The sequence below is a fragment of the Cetorhinus maximus genome, chromosome 4 (genome assembly GCF_964194155.1).
Source record: "Cetorhinus maximus chromosome 4, sCetMax3.hap1.1, whole genome shotgun sequence".
In the NCBI taxonomy this organism is placed as follows: Eukaryota; Metazoa; Chordata; class Chondrichthyes; order Lamniformes; family Cetorhinidae; genus Cetorhinus; species Cetorhinus maximus.
In genome coordinates, this window is record NC_135882.1 from 179881439 (window position 1) to 179900968 (window position 19530).

General features: G+C 47.9%; 1 protein-coding gene across 1 annotated transcript in view; it reads left to right on the forward strand.

Moving 5' to 3' along the window:
- The window catches only part of LOC144680072 (voltage-gated inwardly rectifying potassium channel KCNH2-like), a 156153-nt gene that overhangs the window by 120391 nt on the left and 16232 nt on the right, over nucleotides 1-19530 (forward strand). Inside the window, exons 8-10 of the mRNA XM_078541222.1 lie at nucleotides 131-330; nucleotides 4650-4902; nucleotides 14449-14642. Of these exons, the coding sequence (XP_078397348.1) occupies nucleotides 131-330; nucleotides 4650-4902; nucleotides 14449-14642 (647 nt within the window). The remainder of the gene's footprint in view (nucleotides 1-130; nucleotides 331-4649; nucleotides 4903-14448; nucleotides 14643-19530) is intronic.

The window sequence follows — 19530 nt, forward strand, 5'->3', positions numbered from 1 at the left end:
TCAAGGATCCTCACACCCTGCCTCGGTGTCTTTCTGTGCAGTGTGTGTGTTCTGGAAGTGTGTGTGTGTGTGTGAGTTTGCTGTCAGCATTGTATTCCTGAATTACTGTCACTGATCTCTGTTTCCACAGCTCTCATGTACGCCAGTATTTTTGGGAATGTATCGGCGATAATCCAACGGTTATACTCCGGCACAGCCAGGTACCATACGCAGATGCTCCGAGTCCGGGAATTCATTCGTTTCCATCAGATTCCAAACCCATTGCGCCAGCGACTGGAGGAGTATTTCCAACACGCCTGGTCCTACACTAATGGCATCGATATGAATGCAGTGAGTCCGAGACCGAGCGGCACCACAATGTACTGACTGACCCTTGATGACCTTCTCATTAGCTGGAGCTCTTGGTTTATTTGGTTGTGTTGAACATTTTGGACACAATATGAGAGTAATTGGGGAACGGGGGTAATGCTGGGTGGAGTAATTGGGGAGCGGAGGTAATGCTGGGTGGAGTAATTGGGGAGTGGAGGTAATGCTGGGTGGAGTAATTGGGGAGTGGAGGTAATGCTGGGTGGAGTAATTGGGGAGCAGAGGTAATGCTGGGCGGAGCAATTGTGGAGCGGAGGTAATGCTGGGTGGAGTAATTGGGGAGCGGAGGTAATGCTGGGTGGAGTAATTGGGGAGTGGAGGTAATGCTGGGTGGAGTAATTGGGGAGCGGAGGTAATGCTGGGTGGAGTAATTGGGGAGTGGAGTTAATGCTGGGTGGAGTAATTGGGGAGCGGAGTTAATGCTGGGTGGAGTGATTGGGGAGTGGAGGTAATGCTGGGTGGAGTGATTGGGGAGTGGAGGTAATGCTGGGTGGAGTAATTGGGGAGCGGAGTTAATGCTGGGTGGAGTGATTGGGGAGTGGAGGTAATGCTGGGTGGAGTAATTGGGGAGTGGAGGTAATGCTGGGTGGAGTAATTGGGGAGTGGAGGTAATGCTGGGGGGAGTAATTGGGGAGCGGAGGTAATGCTGGGTGGAGTAATTGGGGAGCGGAGGTAATGCTGGGTGGAGTAATTGGGGAGCGGAGGTAATGCTGGGTGGAGTAATTGGGGAGCGGAGGTAATGCTGGGTGGAGTAATTGGGGAGTGGAGGTAATGCAGGGTGGAGTAATTGGGGAGTGGTGGTAATGCTGGGTGGAGTAATTGGGGAGTGGAGGTAATGCTGGGTGGAGTAATTGGGGAGTGGAGGTAATGCTGGGTGGAGTAATTGGGGAGTGGAGGTAATGCTGGGTGGAGTAATTGGGGAGTGGAGGTAATGCTGGGTGGAGTAATTGGGGAGTGGAGGTAATGCTGGGGGGAGTAATTGGGGAGCGGAGGTAATGCTGGGTGGAGTAATTGGGGAGCGGAGGTAATGCTGGGTGGAGTAATTGGGGAGCGGAGGTAATGCTGGGTGGAGTAATTGGGGAGCGGAGGTAATGCTGGGTGGAGTAATTGGGGAGTGGAGGTAATGCAGGGTGGAGTAATTGGGGAGTGGTGGTAATGCTGGGTGGAGTAATTGGGGAGTGGAGGTAATGCTGGGTGGAGTAATTGGGGAGCGGAGGTAATGCTGGGTGGAGTAATTGGGGAGCGGAGGTAATGCTGGGTGGAGTAATTGGGGAGTGGAGGTAATGCAGGGTGGAGTAATTGGGGAGTGGTGGTAATGCTGGGTGGAGTAATTGGGGAGTGGAGGTAATGCTGGGTGGAGTAATTGGGGAGTGGAGGTAATGCTGGGTGGAGTAATTGGGGAGTGGAGGTAATGCTGGGTGGAGTAATTGGGGAGTGGAGGTAATGCTGGGTGGAGTAATTGGGGAGTGGAGGTAATGCTGGGGGGAGTAATTGGGGAGCGGAGGTAATGCTGGGTGGAGTAATTGGGGAGCGGAGGTAATGCTGGGTGGAGTAATTGGGGAGCGGAGGTAATGCTGGGTGGAGTAATTGGGGAGCGGAGGTAATGCTGGGTGGAGTAATTGGGGAGTGGAGGTAATGCAGGGTGGAGTAATTGGGGAGTGGTGGTAATGCTGGGTGGAGTAATTGGGGAGTGGAGGTAATGCTGGGTGGAGTAATTGGGGAGTGGAGGTAATGCTGGGTGGAGTAATTGGGGAGTGGAGGTAATGCTGGGTGGAGTAATTGGGGAGTGGAGGTAATGCTGGGTGGAGTAATTGGGGAGTGGAGGTAATGCTGGGTGGAGTAATTGGGGAGTGGAGGTAATGCTGGGTGGAGTAATTGGGGAACGGAGGTAATGCTGGGCGGAGTAATTGGGGAGTGGAGGTAATGCTGGGCGGACTAATTGTGGAGCGGAGGTAATGCTGGGTGGTGTAATTGGGGAGTGGAGGTAATGCTGGGTGGAGTAATTGGAGAGCGGAGGTAATGCTGGTTGGAGTAATTGGGGAGCGGAGGTAATGCTGGGTGGAGTAATTGGGGAGCGGAGGTAATGCTGGGTGGAGTAATTGGGGAGCGGAGGTAATGCTGGGTGGAGTAATTGGGGAGCGGAGGTAATGCTGGGTGGAGTAATTGGGGAGCGGAGGTAATGCTGGGTGGAGTAATTGGAGAGTGGAGGTAATGCTGGGTGGAGTAATTGGGGAGTGGAGGTAATGCTGGGTGGAGTAATTGGGGAGTGGAGGTAATGCTGGGTGGAGTAATTGGGGAGTGGAGGTAATGCTGGGTGGAGTAATTGGGGAGTGGAGGTAATGCTGGATGGAGTAATTGGGGAGTGGAGGTAATGCTGGGTGGAGTAATTGGGGAATGGAGGTAATGCTGGGTGGAGTAATTGGGGAGTGGAGGTAATGCTGGGTGGAGTAATTGGGGAACGGAGGTAATGCTGGGCGGAGTAATTGGGGAGTGGAGGTAATGCTGGGCGGACTAATTGTGGAGCGGAGGTAATGCTGGGTGGTGTAATTGGGGAGTGGAGGTAATGCTGGGTGGAGTAATTGGAGAGCGGAGGTAATGCTGGTTGGAGTAATTGGGGAGCGGAGGTAATGCTGGGTGCAGTAATTGGGGAGCGGAGGTAATGCTGGGTGGAGTAATTGGGGAGCGGAGGTAATGCTGGGTGGAGTAATTGGGGAGCGGAGGTAATGCTGGGTGGAGTAATTGGGGAGCGGAGGTAATGCTGGGTGGAGTAATTGGAGAGTGGAGGTAATGCTGGGTGGAGTAATTGGGGAGTGGAGGTAATGCTGGGTGGAGTAATTGGGGAGTGGAGGTAATGCTGGGTGGAGTAATTGGGGAGTGGAGGTAATGCTGGGTGGAGTAATTGGGGAGTGGAGGTAGTGCTGGGTGGAGTAATTGGGGAGTGGAGGTAATGCTGGGTGGAGTAATTGGGGAACGGAGGTAATGCTGGGTGGAGTAATTGGGGACTGGAGGGAAGGCTGGGTGGAGTAATTGGGGAGTGGAGGTAATGTTGGGCGGAGTAATTGGGGAGCGGAGGTAATGCTGGGTGGAGTAATTGGGGAGTGGAGGTAATGCTGGGTGGAGTAATTGGGGAGCGGAGGTAATGCTGGGTGGAGTAATTGGGGAGTGGAGGTAATGCTGGGTGGAGTAATTGGGGAGTGGAGGTAATGCTGGGTGGAGTAATTGGGGAGTGGAGGTAATGCTGGGTGGAGTAATTGGGGAGTGGAGGTAATGCTGGGTGGAGTAATTGGGGAGTGGAGGTAATGCTGGGTGGAGTAATTGGGGAACGGAGGTAATGCTGGGTGGAGTAATTGGGGAGTGGAGGTAATGCTGGGTGGAGTAATTGGGGAGTGGAGGTAATGCTGGGTGGAGTGGGCTCAGGATGATCCTTGGACATATGGTTCCCAAATCTCTCCCCCACTGGGGATTTTCCACACCCCATGTCTGGGTTTGTTGGAGACCCATTGATAAGCGATTGATCACTGTGATTGGTCGATATGTCCATGATTGGGTCATGTGACTGTCAGGATGGAGAAGCTGAACGAGATTGACCTCAGTCTTTTTCACCCAGTCACCCTGGTTACCAGATAAATCTCTCTCCTGTTCTGACTCCAAGTTCCAACAATCAGACACTCTCTTCTAGGATCAGAGAGAAAACAAAATGTTCAATGTTTTAATATTCTCCATCCAGCACCTCATCCTATCTTTCTGTCTCATTCTTTTCTCTCTTCCCTTCTCTCTCCTGTCCTCTATCTCTCTGTCCCTTCCTTTATATCTCCACCTCTCTCTACCTCTCCCCCATCTCTCCTCCCTCTCTGCCCCCCCATTTCTCTCTCTCTCCTGCTATCTCCCCCTCTTATTCTCCCCCCTTCTCTCCCTCTCCCTATCTCTCTCCCTCTCTCTCTCTTTCTCTCTCTCTTCCCTTTTTTTTCTCCCCCCTGTCTCTCCCTCTTCCCCCCTCTCGCTTTCTCTCCCTCTCTCCATCGCTCTCACTCCCTCTCCCTCTCTCCCTCTCCCTCTCACCCCCCTTCTCTCCCTCTCCCTCTTTCCCTCTTTCTCTCCCTCTTTCTCTCCCTCTCTCCGTCTCTCTCACTCCCTCTTTCTCTCCCTCTCCCTCTCTCCCTCTCCCTCTCTCCGTCTCTCCCTCCCTCTCCCTCTCTCCCTCTCCCTTTCCCTCTCTCCCTCTCTCTCTCTCCCTCTCTCTGAGAGGTACACTCACACTCTGTGTTTTCCCTGCTCCACTGCAGGTTTTAAAAGGATTTCCCGATTGTCTCCAGGCAGATATCTGCCTCCACTTGAATCGGACTCTGCTACAACACTGCAAAGCTTTCAAAGGGGCCACAAAAGGTTGTCTGCGAGCGCTGGCAATAAAATTTAAAACTACACACGCCCCTCCCGGTGACACCCTGGTCCATGCTGGAGATGTTCTCACAGCTCTCTACTTCATCTCTCGAGGCTCCATCGAAATCCTGCGTACAGATGTGGTGGTCGCGATTCTAGGTAAAGCTTCAGAGTTAACCTGTGACTAGCTGTGTGTGCATGTGTTTGAGTGTCTGTGTGTGTGCGTGTGTTTGAGTGTGTGTGTGTGTTTGAGTGTCTGTGTGTGTGCGTGTGTTTGAGTGTATGTGCGTTTGTGGGCGTGTGGATGTGTAGGTGTGGCTGGGTTGGTGTGTGTGTTGGTATGTGGGTGTCTGTGTGTGTGGGTGGATGTATAGGTATGTATCTGTGTGTGGGCATTTGGTGTGTGTGGACATGTATATGTGGGTGAGTGTGTGTGTATCTCTGTTGTCTGTGGGTTTCTGTGTTTTTTTTATTCATTCATGGGATGTGGGCTTCTCTGGCTGGGCCCAGCATTTATTGCCCATTCCTAGTTGCCCTTGAGAAGGTGGTGGTGAGCTGCCTTCTTGAACTGCTGCAGTCCATGTGGTGTAGGTACACCCACAGTGCTGTTAGGGAGGGAGTTCCAGGATTTTGACCCAGTGACAGTGAAGGAACGGCGATATATTTCCAAGTCAGGATGGTGAGTGACTTGGAGGGGAACTTCCAGGTGGTGGTGCTCCCACCTATCTGCTGCCCTTGTCCTTCTAGATGGTAGTGGTCATGGGTTTGGAAGGTGCTGTCTAAGGAGCCTTGGTGAATTCCTACAGTGCATCTTGTAGATGGTACACACTGCTGCTACTGTACGTCGGTGGTGGAGGGGGTGAATGTTTGTGGATGTGGTGCCAATCAAGCGGGCTGCTTTGTCCTGGATGGTGTTGAGCTTCTTGAGTGTTGTGGGAGCTGCACTCATCCAGGCAAGTGGGGAGTATTCCATCACGCTCCTGACTTGTGCCTTGTCGATGGTGGACAGGGTTTGGGGAGTCAGGAGGTGAGTTACTCGTTGCAGGATTCCTAGCCTCTGGCCTGCTCTTGTAGCCACGGTATTGTAGCACAGCAAACGAGTGCAGCTGAGGAAACTGAATGCAGACTTGGAGTTTGGTGAGTGGGGCAGTTCGGGGAAGGGGGAAGGAGGTGTTTGTTTCCTTTTTCTGTCTTTCTCACCCTGTAGAAATTGGTTAATGCTCTACTGCAGGGAAAGGAGCTGTTTGGTGAGTATCTGGTAAGTAGCTAAGGTCTATTCTATTCCTAAGGTTTAAATCAGTACACAAATTGGCGGTAAAGTTAATAAAATATTTAAGAAAGCAACATCAATAAATTATTAATATAATTAAGTAATTATTTAAAACACATTGAGGATGGCAGGACAGGTGATGTGCCAAGGCTGCAGCATGTGGGAGCTCCTGGATGACGTTGTGATCCAGGGAAAACACGTCTGCAATAAGTGTTTGTGGCTTGAGGAGCTTCAGCTCAGAGTCACTGAGCTGGAGGCCGAGCTGCGGACACTGCGACACATCAGGGAGGGGGAACGTTACCTGGATGCTTTATACCAGGAGGCACTCACACACCTTAGGATGGGGTCTTCTGATTTGGTCAGTGGCCAGGGACAGGAAGGTGTGACTGTGAGTGAGGCAGGAAAGGGGACCCAGAGGGCGGGAGTGCAGGACCCTCAGCCCTTGCAGTTGCCCAGTAGGATTGAAGCTCTCTCAGTTTGTGTGGATGAGAGTGGGGGCTGCAGGGTGGATGAACAAACTGACCATGGCACCGTGGTACAGGAAGCCATTCAAGTGGAAGGAGCTATTAGGAATGTAGCGGTGGTATGGGACAGTATAGTGAGGGGGATTAACACTGTTCTCTGTAGTGAAGACTGAGAGTCCAGACGGCTGTGTTGCCTGTCTGGTGCCAGGATTCAGGACATTTGCTCAGAGCTGGAGAGGAACTTGTGAGAGGGGAGAACCAGTTGTCGTGGTCCATATAGGTACCAACGACATAGACAGGACTAGGAAAGAGGTTCTGCAAAGTCAGTATGAGGAGCTAGGTACCAAATTAAAAGCAGAACCTCAAAGGTAATAATCTCTGCATTACCAGTAGCAGCAGTGTGTACCATCTACAAGATGCACTGCAGGAATTCACCAAGGCTGCTTAGACAGAACCTTCCAAACCCACGACCACTACCATCTAGAAGGACGAGGGCAGCAGATAGATGGGAACACCACCACCTGGAAGTTCCCCTCCAAGTCACTCACCATCCTGACTTGGAAATATATCGCCGTTCCTTCACTGTCGCTGGGTCAAAATCCTGGAACTCCCTCCCTAACAGCACTGTGGGTGTACCTACACCACATGGACTGTAGCGGTTCAAGAAGGCAACTCACCACCACCTTCACAAGGGCAATTAGGGATGGGCAATAAATGCTGGCCCAGCCAACGAAGCTCATATCCTGTGAATGAATAAAAATAAAATCCATAACAAAGTAAACAAATTGATAGTGCACATTGAAGTAAATAAATATGACCTGATAGCCATTATTGAGATGTGGATGACAAGGATTGGGTCCTGAATATTGAGAGGTATATAATATTCAAGAGGAACAGGAAGCTAGTTAAAGGTGGAGGGGTAGCACCGTTAATCAAGGATGGCATTGCTGCAATTGTTAGAGATGCCTTGGTTCAGGAGATCAGGATGTAGAATTGCTTTGAGTGGAGATGAGGAATGGTATGAGAAAGAAATGGGAGTGGTCTACAGGGCCCCTAACGGTAACCACAATGTAGGACAAAGTGTACAATAAGAAATATTGTGTGCTTGTGATAAAGGGATGGCAATAATCATGGGTGATTTTAACCTACATGTAAACTTGAAAAATCAGATTGGCAGGAGGAGACAGGGTGAGAACTTCATAGAATGCATTTGAGATAGTTTCTTAGAGTAGCACATTCTGGAACCAACCAGAGAGCAGGTTATATTAGACTTGGTATTGTGTAACGTGACAGGATTAATTACTTACCTCAGAGTAAAGCACCCCTGCGGACCAGAGACCACAATATGATTGAATTTTACATCCAGTTTGAAAGGGAGAAGAGTGGGTCTAAGACTAGTATCTTAAACTTAATAAGGACAACTATGTGGGGATGAAAGCTGAGCTAGTTGAAGTGAACTGGGAAACTAGGCTAGAGGGTAGATCGATGGAGAAGCAGTGGCAGACATTTAAGGGGATATTTCAGAGTATTCAGAATAAGTACATTCCCACTATAAAGAAAAATTCTAAGAGCAAAGAACAAAGAAAAGTACAGCATAGGAACAGGCCCTTCGGCCCTCCAAGCCTGCGCCGATCATATTGCCCGTCAACTAAAACATTTTGCACTTCCGGGGTCCGTATCCCTCTATTCCCATCCTATTCCTGTATTTGTCAAGCTGCCTCTTAAATACCACTATCGTACCTGCTTCCACCACCTCCTCTGGCAGCGAATTCCAGACACTCACTACCCTCTGTGTAAAAAACTTGCCCCGCACATCTCCTCTATAGTTTTGTCCTCTCACCTTAAATCTATGTCCCCTAGTAATTGACTCTTCCACCCTGGGAAAAAGCTTCTGACTATCTACTCTGTCCATGCCACTCATAATTTTGTAAACTTCTATCAAGTCGCCCCTCAATCTCCGTCGCTCTAGAGAGAACAATCCGAGTTTCTCCAACCTCTCCTCATAGCTAATAACCTCCAGACCAGGCAGCATCCTGGTAAACCTCCTCTGCACCCTCTCCAACGCCTCCATATCCTTCTGGTAATGAGGCGACCAGAACTGCAATGCAATATTCCAAGTGTGGCCTAACCAAGGTTCTATACAGCTGCAGCATGACTTCCCAGCTTTTATACTCAAACCCCTGCCAATGAAGGCAAGCATGCCATATGCCTTCCTGACTACCTTATCCACCTGCGTTGCCACTTTCAGTGACCTGTGGACCTGTACATCCAGATCCCTCTGCCCGTCGATGCACTTAAGGGTTCTGCCATTTACTGTATAACTCCTGCCTGTAAGGGGAGGACCCACCATCCGTGGTTATCTAAAGAAGTTAAGGAAAGCATCAAACTTAAGGAAAAAGCAAACAACTCCACAAAGATAAGTGGCAGGACAGATGATTGAACAGTGCTATAGTGAAGAATGATATAGGCACTGGAGAGCAAGACATAGAGTCAGTCTGGGTAGAAATAAGAAATATCAAGGGAAGGAAGTCCCTGGTGGGAGTAATCTATAGGTCCCCAAACAGTTGTTCAGCAGTAGGGCACAGTATAAACCAGGAAATACTGGGAGCATGTATGAAAGGCACGGCAATAATCATGGGTGATTTTAATATGCATATAGACCGGTCTAATCAAATTGGCAAGGGTAGCCTCGAGGGAGGGTTCATAGAGTGTATTAGAGATTGTTTCTTGGAGCAATATGTTGTGGAACCAACCAGGGAGCAGGCTATTCTGGATTTGGTTTTGTGTAATGAGATGGGATTAATTAATGATCTCATAGTAAAGGATCCTCTATGGAAGAATGATCATAGCATGATAGAATTTCAAATTCAGTTTGAGAGCGTGAAGCTTGAGTCCTACACTAGTGTTCTGGAGTTAAACAAAGGTCACTACATGGGTATGAGGGCAGATTTGGCCCGAAAGGACTGGGCAGGAAAACTACAAGGTAGGACAGTTGATGAACAGTGGCAGATATTTAAGGAGATATTCAATTCCTCCCAAGTAAAATATATTCCAATGAGGAAGATGGTAAGAGGGGGAAAGAGCATCCATGGCTAAGCAAGGAAGTTAAAGATAACTTAAAGGCAAAAACTAAGGCATACCAAATTGCAAAGGTCAGTGGCAGGCTGGAAGATTGGGAAACTTTTAAAGATCCACAAAGGGTTACTAAAAAAATAATAAAAAGAGTAAAGGTAAATTATGAAAGAAAACTAGCACAAAATGTAAAAACTGATAGCAAAAGCTTCTATAAGTATATAAAAGGAAAGAGAGTAGCTAAAGTGAATGTTGGTCCCTTGGAGGATGAAACTGGGGAGTTAATAATGGGGAACGTAGAAATGGCAGAGACGCTTAATCAATATTTTGCCTCAGTTTTCACAGTGGAGGACACTAATACCACCCCAATAGTAGCAGGTAGTGCGAGGATATAGAGGAGGAACTTAGAACAATCACCATCACTAGAGAAAAAGTACTGAGCAAACTATTGGGATTAAAGGGTGACAAGTCCCCAGGACCTCATGGCCCACATCCCAGGGACTTAAAGGAAGTGGCAGCGGAGATTGTGGATGCATTGGCTAAAATATTCCAAAATTCCCTGGATTCTGGAATGTTCCAGTGGATTGGAAAAATATTAATATAACGCCCTTATTCAAAAAGACGGGGGAGGCAGAAAGTAGGAAACTATAGACCAGTTAGTTTAATGTCTGTTGTTGGGAAATTGTTGGAATCCATTATTAAGGAAGTAGTAATGGGGCATTTGGAAAGTCAAAATGCAATCCATCAGAGTCAGCATGGTTTTATGAAGAGTAAATCGTGTTTGACTAATTTGCTAGAGCTCTTTGAAGATGTGAAAAGCAAAGTGGATAATGGGGATCCTGTAGATGTAGTATATCTGTATTACAATCTATATTAATGACTTGGATTCAGGGATAGAAGGTACTATAGCTAAATTTGCAGATGACACCAAAACAAGTGGGAAAGTAAGTTCCAATGAAGGAATAAGAAATTTACAAATGGATATGGACAGGTTAGGTGAATGGGCCAAAATTTGGCAGATGGAGTTTAACGTGGATAAGTGTGAGGTTATCTATTTTGGTCGGAAGAATAAAAAGGTGACTTATTATTTAAATGGAGAGAAACTTCAGAATGCTTCAGTGCAGAGGGATCTGGGAGTCCTCGTGCATGAATCGCTGAAAGCTAGTATGCAGGTACAGCAGGTAATAAGGAAGGCAAATGGAATTTTGGCATTTATTGCTAAAGGAATAGAGTATAAAAATAGGGAAGTGTTGTTGCAACTGGAAAAGGCATTGGTGAGACCGCACCTGGAGTACTGTGCACAGTTTTGGTCCCCTTACTTGAGGAAGGATGTAGTTGTATTGGAGGCGGTTCAGAGGAGGTTCACTAGATTGATTCCAGAGATGCGGGGCTTGTCTTATGAGGAGGGATTGAGCAGTTTAGACCTATACTCGCTAGAGTTTAGAAGGATGAGAGGAGATCTAAATTGGGGTATATAAGATGTTAAAGGGGATAGACAAAGTAGACGTGGAGCGGATGTTCCCCCTTGTGGGGCATTCTAGAACGAGAGGCCATAGTTTTAGGCTGAGGGGTGGTAGATTTAAATCAGAGATGAGGAGGAATCACTTTTCTCAAAGGGTCGTGAATCTGTGGAATTCACTACCTCAGAGTCGGTGGATGCCGGGACGCTGAATAAATTTAAGGAGGAGATAGACAGATTTTAACTGGTTGAAAGGTTATGGGGAGAGGGCGGGAAATTGGAGTTGAGGCCGAAATGAGATCAGCCATGATCGTATTGAATGGCGGGGCAGGCTCGAGGGGCTGAATTGCCTACTCCTGCTCCTAGTTCTTATGTTCTTTTGCTCTTATGTAATATAAAGAACGGCAGAGAATGATTAAAAAGTTAAATCAGGAGAAAGAAATTAGAGTATGAGGGGAAATTAGCTAGAAATGTAAAAACGGATAGCAAGAGTTTCTACAGGTATTTAAACAGGAAAAGATTGAGTAAAGTGAGTGTTGGTTCTCTAGACAGTGGGGAGTTAATAATAGATAATCAGGAAGGTTGTGGAAGTGGAAGAATTGAACAAATATTTTGCTTCTGTGTTCACTATAGAGGATACAAAAAGCATTCCAGTTATAGCTGCAAATCAGGAGGTGAAAGGGAGAGAGGAACTTGGTGAAATTGAAATCACTAGGGAAACAATACTGAACAAATTGATGGAGCTGGGGGCTGACAAGTCTCCAGGTCTCGATGGACTACATCCTAGGGACTTAAAAGAGGTGGCTAATGATGTAGTTGATGCGCTGGTGTTAATTTTCCAAAATTCGCTAGATTCTGGAAAGGTTTAATCAGATTGGAAAGTAGTAAATATAATCCCTCTATTCAAGAAGAGAGGGAGGCAGAAACCAGGAAACTATAGGCCAGTTAGCTTGACGTCTGTTGTGGGGAAATTATTAGAATCGATCATTAAGGAGATTATTGCTGGGCACTTAGAAGAGCTCAAGGCAATAGGGAAGAGTCAGTGTGGTTTTGTGAAAGGAAAATCATGTTTAACCAATTTACTGGGGTTTTTTGAAGGAATAACATACACAGTGGATAAAGGGGAGCCTGTAGACGTGCAGTACTTGGATTTCCAGAAGGTATTTGATAAGGTGCCACATCAAAGATTATGACAGAAAATAAAAGCACATGGTATAGTGGGTAATATATTAGCATGGATTGAAGATTGGCTGGCTGGCAGAAAGCAGAGAGTTGGCATAAATGGTCTTTTTCGGATTGGCAGGATGTGACGAGTGGAGTCCCACAGGGGTCTGTACTGGGGTCTCAACCTTTTATGATTTACATCAATGACTGAGATAAGCGGAGTGAGGACATGGTAGTTAAATTTGCAGATGACACAAAGAGAGGTAGGGAAGTATGTTGTGAAGAGGACATGAGGTTGCAGATGGATATAGATAGGTTGTTAGGGGCAAAAATCTGACAGGTGGAGTATGATGTTGGAAAATGTGCAGTTGTTCACTTTGGCAGGAAGAACAAAAAAGCAGAGTATTACTTAAATGGAGAACGGCTGCAGAACTCTGAGGTGCAGAAGGATCTAGGTGTTCTAGTACATGAGACACAAAATGTTAGTATGCTGGTACAGCAAGTAATTAAGGCGGCTAATGGAATGCTATCCTTTATTACGAGAGGGACGGAACATAAAAGTAAGGATGTTATGCTTCAGTTATACAGGGCGTTGGTGAGACCGCATCTCGAATACTGTGTGCAGTTTTGGTCTCCTTATTTAAGGAAGGATGTAAATGCATTGGAGGTGGTTCAGAGGAGGTTTACTAGATTGATACCTGGAATGAGTGGGGTGTGTGTGGGTGTGTGTGTGTGGGTGTGTGTGTGTGGGTGTGTGTGTGTGGGTGTGTTTGTGTTGGTGTGTGGGTGTCGGTGTTGGTGTGTGTTGGTGTGGGTGTGTTCTGGGTGTGTGTGTGTTGCTGTGAGGGTGTGTGTGTGTGTGTGTATGTGTTGTGGGTGTCGGTGTGTGGGTTTGTTGGTGTGTGTTGGTGTGTGGGTGTGTGTTGTGGGTGTGGGTGTGTTTATGGGTGTGTGTGTGGGTGTGTGTTGGTGTTATGGGTGTCGGTGGGTGTGTGTGTGTGTTGGGTGGGTCTGGGTTGTGTGTGTGTGTGTGTGGGTCTGTGTGTGTGGGTCTGTGTGTGTGTGGGTCTGTGGGTGTGTGGGTGTGGATGTGTGTGGGTGTGGATGTGTGTGGGTGTGGATGTGTGTGGGTGTGGATGTGTGTGGGTGTGGGTGTGTGTGGGTCTGTGTGTGTGGGTGGATGGGTGTGTGGGTGGGTGTGTGTGTGGATGTGTGTGTGGATGTGTGTGTGGATGTGTGGATGTGTGGCTGTGTGTGTGGCTGTGTGTGTGGCTGTGTGTGTGGCTGTGTGTGTGGCTGTGTGTGTGGCTGTGTGTGTGGCTGTGTGTGTGGCTGTGTGTGGGGCTGTGTGTGGGGCTGTGTGTGGGGCTGTGTGTGGGGCTGTGTGTGGGGCTGTGTGTGGGGCTGTGTGTGGGGCTGTGTGTGGGGCTGTGTGTGGGGCTGTGTGTGGGTGTGTGTGGGTGTGTGTGGGTGTGTGTGGGTGTGTGTGGGTGTGTGTGGGTGTGTGTGGGTGTGTGTGGGTGTGTGTGTGTGTGTGTGTGTGTGTGTGTGCGTGCGTTCGTTCGTTCGTTCTCAGGTGAAAGACAGCACCTCTGGCAGTGCAGGACTCCCTCAGTACTGCATTGGAGTGTCAGCCTCGACTTTCATACTGTGGGATTTGAACCCAGAACCTTTCCAACTGAGAGGTGAATATGTGACTGACTGAACGATGGCTGACAGATCGGCCGCTCTCGATTTACCCCACTCCCACCTGGCTGCTCAGGGGCACACGGGGAGGAGATGGATGGCCTAGTGGGATTGTCACTGGACTGGTAACCCAGAGAGCCAGGGTAATGCTGTGGGGACCCGGGTTCAAATCTGGAATTAAAAGTCTGATGATGACCATGAAACCATTGCTGACTGTCATAAAAACCCCATCTGGGTCACTAATGTCCTTTAGGGAAGGAAATCTGCCCTCCTTACCTGGTCTGGCCTACATGTGACTCCAGACCCACAGCAACATGGTTGACTCTGAAATGCCCCCTGAACAAGGACAGGGCAATAAATGCTGGCCTGACCAATGATGCCCATATCCCATGAATGAATAAAAAAACACTCCCCACCCCTCCTTCAGGCACCTGCCAACCTCCCACTCACTGCCCTCCTGCACAGGTATGAAGGGTTTGCTAAGACAGATGCCCTCCATGTTTAATCACACTTTGGTGTTGGATCTTGATGGAGGTAATGAAAACCTCTCCCTTGCCTCGAAGATTGACCTGATTCCTTTGAATTTTCAGGTAAGAACGACATATTTGGGGAACCAATCAACCTGTACGCACGGCCGGGTAAGTCAAACGCCGACGTGCGAGCGCTGACCTACTGTGACCTTCACAAAATCCAAAGGGAGGACCTGCTGGAGGTGCTGGACATGTACCCAGAATTCTCCGACCATTTCTGGTCTAACCTGGAGATCACCTTCAACCTCCGAGATGTGAGTACTGTGTGTTATAATGTTATAAAGGTACCAATCACTCATAAGGGATTGTGCAAACGCACTGTGGGTTTAATTATTAATTCTAGGCACCTGCGAACAGATATACATGATGTTAAGATCCTTGGCCAGAACCTGGGACGTGGGGGGAGAGCTGGTTTGGGACCAGTAATGTTTTGTTTAAAGTAGATAACGGTTGATATTATAGCCCTGCTTTTGGGGTAAAGCCACAAACAAAAATAAACTTAACTATAAAAGTTCAGAAAGATAAAACAATTTACAAGAACTATCTTATACCCTAAAATTCAGGGTTCATATGAGGTACATGACAGGCAAACTGTGGTTGAACACACACCAAACGACAGAGTAAATGCCACCAAGACAGAATTATGTTTTTCTCAGGAACCCACCCAGATGTCAGGAAACACCAATTCAAACAATTTTGTTGAAACTCTATCTCACGAGGGTTTCCAATCTCCACCTTTGAAGATCTCTCCTTGGATTCTTTCCAAATGTCTCTCCCACCCGGATGGCTTTAACCACGGCCCAACTCACCGGGTTTCATCCTCGTCTTCCCAGGTTCCTTCTCCCTGGATTCCAGAGCCTGCACTTCTGCCTTTACTAACTGGAGTAATTTCAGCTCTTCACTACACAGTTACCTTCACTGAGCTGACACTGCCTCTGAGCTGCTCCAAACTTCAGTCCCAGCTGTTTCTAGCTAGATATGGCTCCCAGGGCTTCCCCTAATCCCTCTTCTCAGCTCCTCAAAACTAACTGCAGCACTTTGGCCGAATGGAGTTTCTTCCCTCTTCTCCTGACTCTCCTGAAACTGACTGACTGCCAACTGCTGTTCTCGGACCCTTTAACTGACCTGGGGACCTATCCAGACACCCGGAGAGGGTCCTACCCTTGTTACTAGGCAGGAACTAAGGTAACAAGCATTGTAGCATCGTGTACCTTGAATTTTACAATCTCCATAGACCACTAATTTAACACCCAGGGACACAATGAATTGAATTCAGAACACATTTCCCTTGGAAGAAAAAGAGCTTCATTCAGTACAGTGAATGTTTCTTTTTAACAATGGCTTTACAAGAAGTACTTAACATCATAAACTTTTAACAAATAGCTTGTATACACTAAACAGAGAAACTTCATTTTGTTTCACGATTACAGATATCGTATTATAAAAGTTACAAAGGTTTAACCAAAACAAAAATCAACACATGTAACAAGTAGGATTAGCAGGATTTAAACATCACAGAATGATCATAACTCAACACTTGTCTTTGAAGTGCTCCTTCCAGTGGGTGCTGACTGCCTCTCTGTCCTGGATAAGCACCCTCTTGGCCAGCAGTGGAGGTGGGACCTTGGCTGTTTGGGCCTTGGGTGGTCTTGACCGAGCTAAAGCAACCTCGCATGTCCTGGTTGTCGGCTAACTGGATCTCCTACTCCAGAGAGATTCTCCAGCCATCATGTGTTTTTTATATCGTGGATGTTTTTTGCTGGACCCCAGCCTTCAGTTGCCCGTGGAGCTGTTTGCTTTGCTCTTCACTTGGATTGAGTTGCTGTTCCAGGTTCAGAAATGCCTTGGGCTTGTGGTTTATCAGCTCCTGGATTTCTTGGTTGTTCTTATGGAACCAGTCTTGGTGTTCCCTGGACCAGTGACCAAGTGTCTCTTCACAGGCGCTGATGATGGAGGCCCTGAGGGCCAAGCAGACGCTGTGGACACTCTGCGTGTCTGGGTTACTGGGAGTTGCAGGTTGGCAGAGAGGCACTGTCTGAACCGGGTTTCCTTCTCAGGGTCCCTGAGTGCCTCAGCATTGTTTCTGTTGCAGTCACTGTTTTGGGGCTACACTGATGTCGATGTTGGAGTGAATTAGGCGGTGGTCTGTCCAGGAGTCCTCAGCTCCTGTTATAGCCCCTGTTGTCTCAGGCCATGAAGCACAATCAAAGACTGTTCAGCATTACGTATTCTGTAGTTAATCTTGCTGCCAGGCTGCTTTACACAGCTGCACAGCCTGTCGTGTGTGTTATAATAATGTAAACGCACCAATTACTCAGAAGGGACAGTGAAAACACATTGTGGGTTCAATTATTCATTTTAATAGTGCTGAACATAGATTACACAGACAGAAAGCGTGAGGATATCAGAGCTGCAGAGCTGTGTGTGTGTGTCAGTCTGTCTGTACACGTGTGTGTGTGTGTGTGTGTCAGTCTGTCTGTGCACGTGTGTGTGTGTGTGTGTGTCAGTCTGTCTGTGCACGTGTGTGTGTGTGTCTGCCTGTATGTAGGTCAGTCTGTTTGTGAGAGTGTGTGTGTGTGTGTGTGTGTGTGTGTGTGCACGTGTCTGTGTGTATGTGTCAGTCTGTCTGTGCACGTGTGTGTATCTGTCTGCAGGTCAGTCTGTTTGTGAGTGTGTGTGTGCATGTGCATCTGTACGTGTCTGTCTGTCTGTGAGTGTTTGTGTGTGTGTGTGTGTGTGTGTCTGTCTGTGTGTAGATCAGTCTGTGTGTGTGTCTGTCTGTGTGTAGATCAGTGTGTGTGTTTTAAATTCTTTCACGGGATGTGGGCTTCGCTGGCTGGGCCAGCATTTATTGCCCATCCCTAATTGCCCTTGAGAAGGTGGTGGTGAGCTGCCTTCTTGAACCGCTGCAGTCCATGTGGTGTAGGTACACCCACAGTGCTGTTAGGGAGGGAGTTCCAGGATTTTGACCCAGCGACAGTGAAGGAACAGTGATATATTTCCAAGTCAGGATGGTGAGTTATTTGGAGGGGAACTTCCAATTGGTGGTGTTCCCATCTATCTGCTGCCCTTGTCCTTCTAGATGGAAGTGGTCATGGGGTTGGACGGTGCTGTCGAAGGAGCCTTGGTGAGTTTCTGCAGTGCATCTTGTAGATGGTACACACTGCTGCTACTGTGCATCGGTGGTGGAGGGAGTGAATGTTTGTGGATGTGGTGCCAATCAAGCGGCTGCTTTGTCTTGGATGGTGTTGAGCTTCTTGAGTGTTGTGGGAGCTGCACTCATCCAGGCAAGTGGGGAGTATTCCATCACACTCCTGACTTGTGCCTTGTAGATGGTGAACAGGCTTTGGGGAGTCAGGAGGTGAGTTACTCATCACACAATTCCTAGCCTCTGACCTGCTCTTGTAGCCACAGTATTTATATGGTTAGTCCAGTTCAGTTTCTGGTTAATGGTAACTCCCAGGATGTTGATAGTGGAGGATTCAGCGATGGTAATGCCATTGAACATAAAGGTGCAATGGTTAGATTCTCTCTTGTTGGAGATGGTCATTGCCTTACACTTGTGTGGTGTGAATGTTACTTGCCACTTGTCAGCCCAAGCCTGGATATTGTCCAGATCTTGCTGCATTTGGACATGGACTGCTTCAGCATCTGAGGAGTCGTGAATGGTGCTGAACATTGTGCAATCATCAGCGAACATCCCCACTTCTGACCTTATGATGGAAGGAAGGTCATTGATGAAGCAGCTGAAGATGGTTGGGCCGAGGACACTACCCCAAGGAACTCCTGCAGTGCTGTCCTGGAGCTGAGATGACTGACCTCCAACAACCATTTTCCTTTGTGCTAGGTATGACCCCAACCAGCAGAGAATTTTCCCCAATTCCCACTGACTCCAGTTTTGCTCGGGCTCCTTGATGCCACACTCCAGAGTTTTGTCCATGTTTGAACCAAGGCTGTAATGAGGTCAGGAGCTGAGTGGCCCTGGTGGAACCCAAACTAGGCATCAGTGAGCAGGTTATTGCTAAGCAAGTGCCGCTTGATAGCACTGTTGATGACCCCTTCCATTACTTTACTGATGATGGAGAGTAGACTGATGGGGCGGTAATTGGCTGGGTTGGATTTGTCCTGCTTTTTGTGTACAGAACATACCCGGGCAATTTTCCACACAGCCGGGTAGATGCCAGTGTTGTAGCTGTACTGGAACAGGGCGTGGTGAGTTCTGGAGCACAAGTCTTCAGTACTATTGCTGGAATATTATCAGGGCCCATAGCCTTTGCAGTATCCAGTGCCTTCAGACATTAATATCACGTGGAGTGAATCGAATTGGCTGAAGACTGGCACCTGTGAGCTGGGGACCTCAAGAGGAGACTGAGAATGATGATGCACTCAACACTTCTGGCTGAAGATTGTAGTGAATGCTCCAGCCTTATCTTTTGCACTGAACTCCTCCATCATTGAGGATGGGGATATTTGTGGAGCCTCCTCCTCTAGTGAGTTGTTTAATTGTCCACCCAATGTTCACGATTGGATTTAGATCTGATCCATTGTTAGTAGGATCGCTCTGTCTATCACTAGCACACAAGTAGTCCTGTGTTATAGCTTCACACCTCATTTTCCCAGGCATGCCCTCCTGCCCTTTTCATTGAGTTAGGGCTCCTGGGGGATATGCCAGGCCATGAGGTTACAGATTGTGTTTGAGTAGGGTCGACAGGGCTGTGATTAGCCAGTGCCTAGGCAGATGGTTTTAACTGTGTGGCTTATTAAGCCATTTAAGAGTCAACCACATTGAGATTATTGGATTTGAATTTTGCCGGGGTGGGATTCGAACTCGGGTTCCCGGAGCATTATTCTGGGTCCCTTTATTACTAGTCCAGTGACAATACCACTACGCCAACACCTCCCCCTAGAGTTTCAGGAGGCCAATGGCATGTTGGCCTTTATTATAATGTGATTGGGGCACAAGAATAAAGAAGTCTCGCTCCAGATGTACAGGGTTTTGGTGAGACCACATCTGGAATCCTGTGTGCATTTAAGGAAGGATAAACTTACATTGGAGGGGGTACAGCCAAGGTTCACTCGATTGGTCCCTGGGATGAGGGGGTTGTCCTATAATGAGAGGCTGAGTAAATTGGGTCTATATTC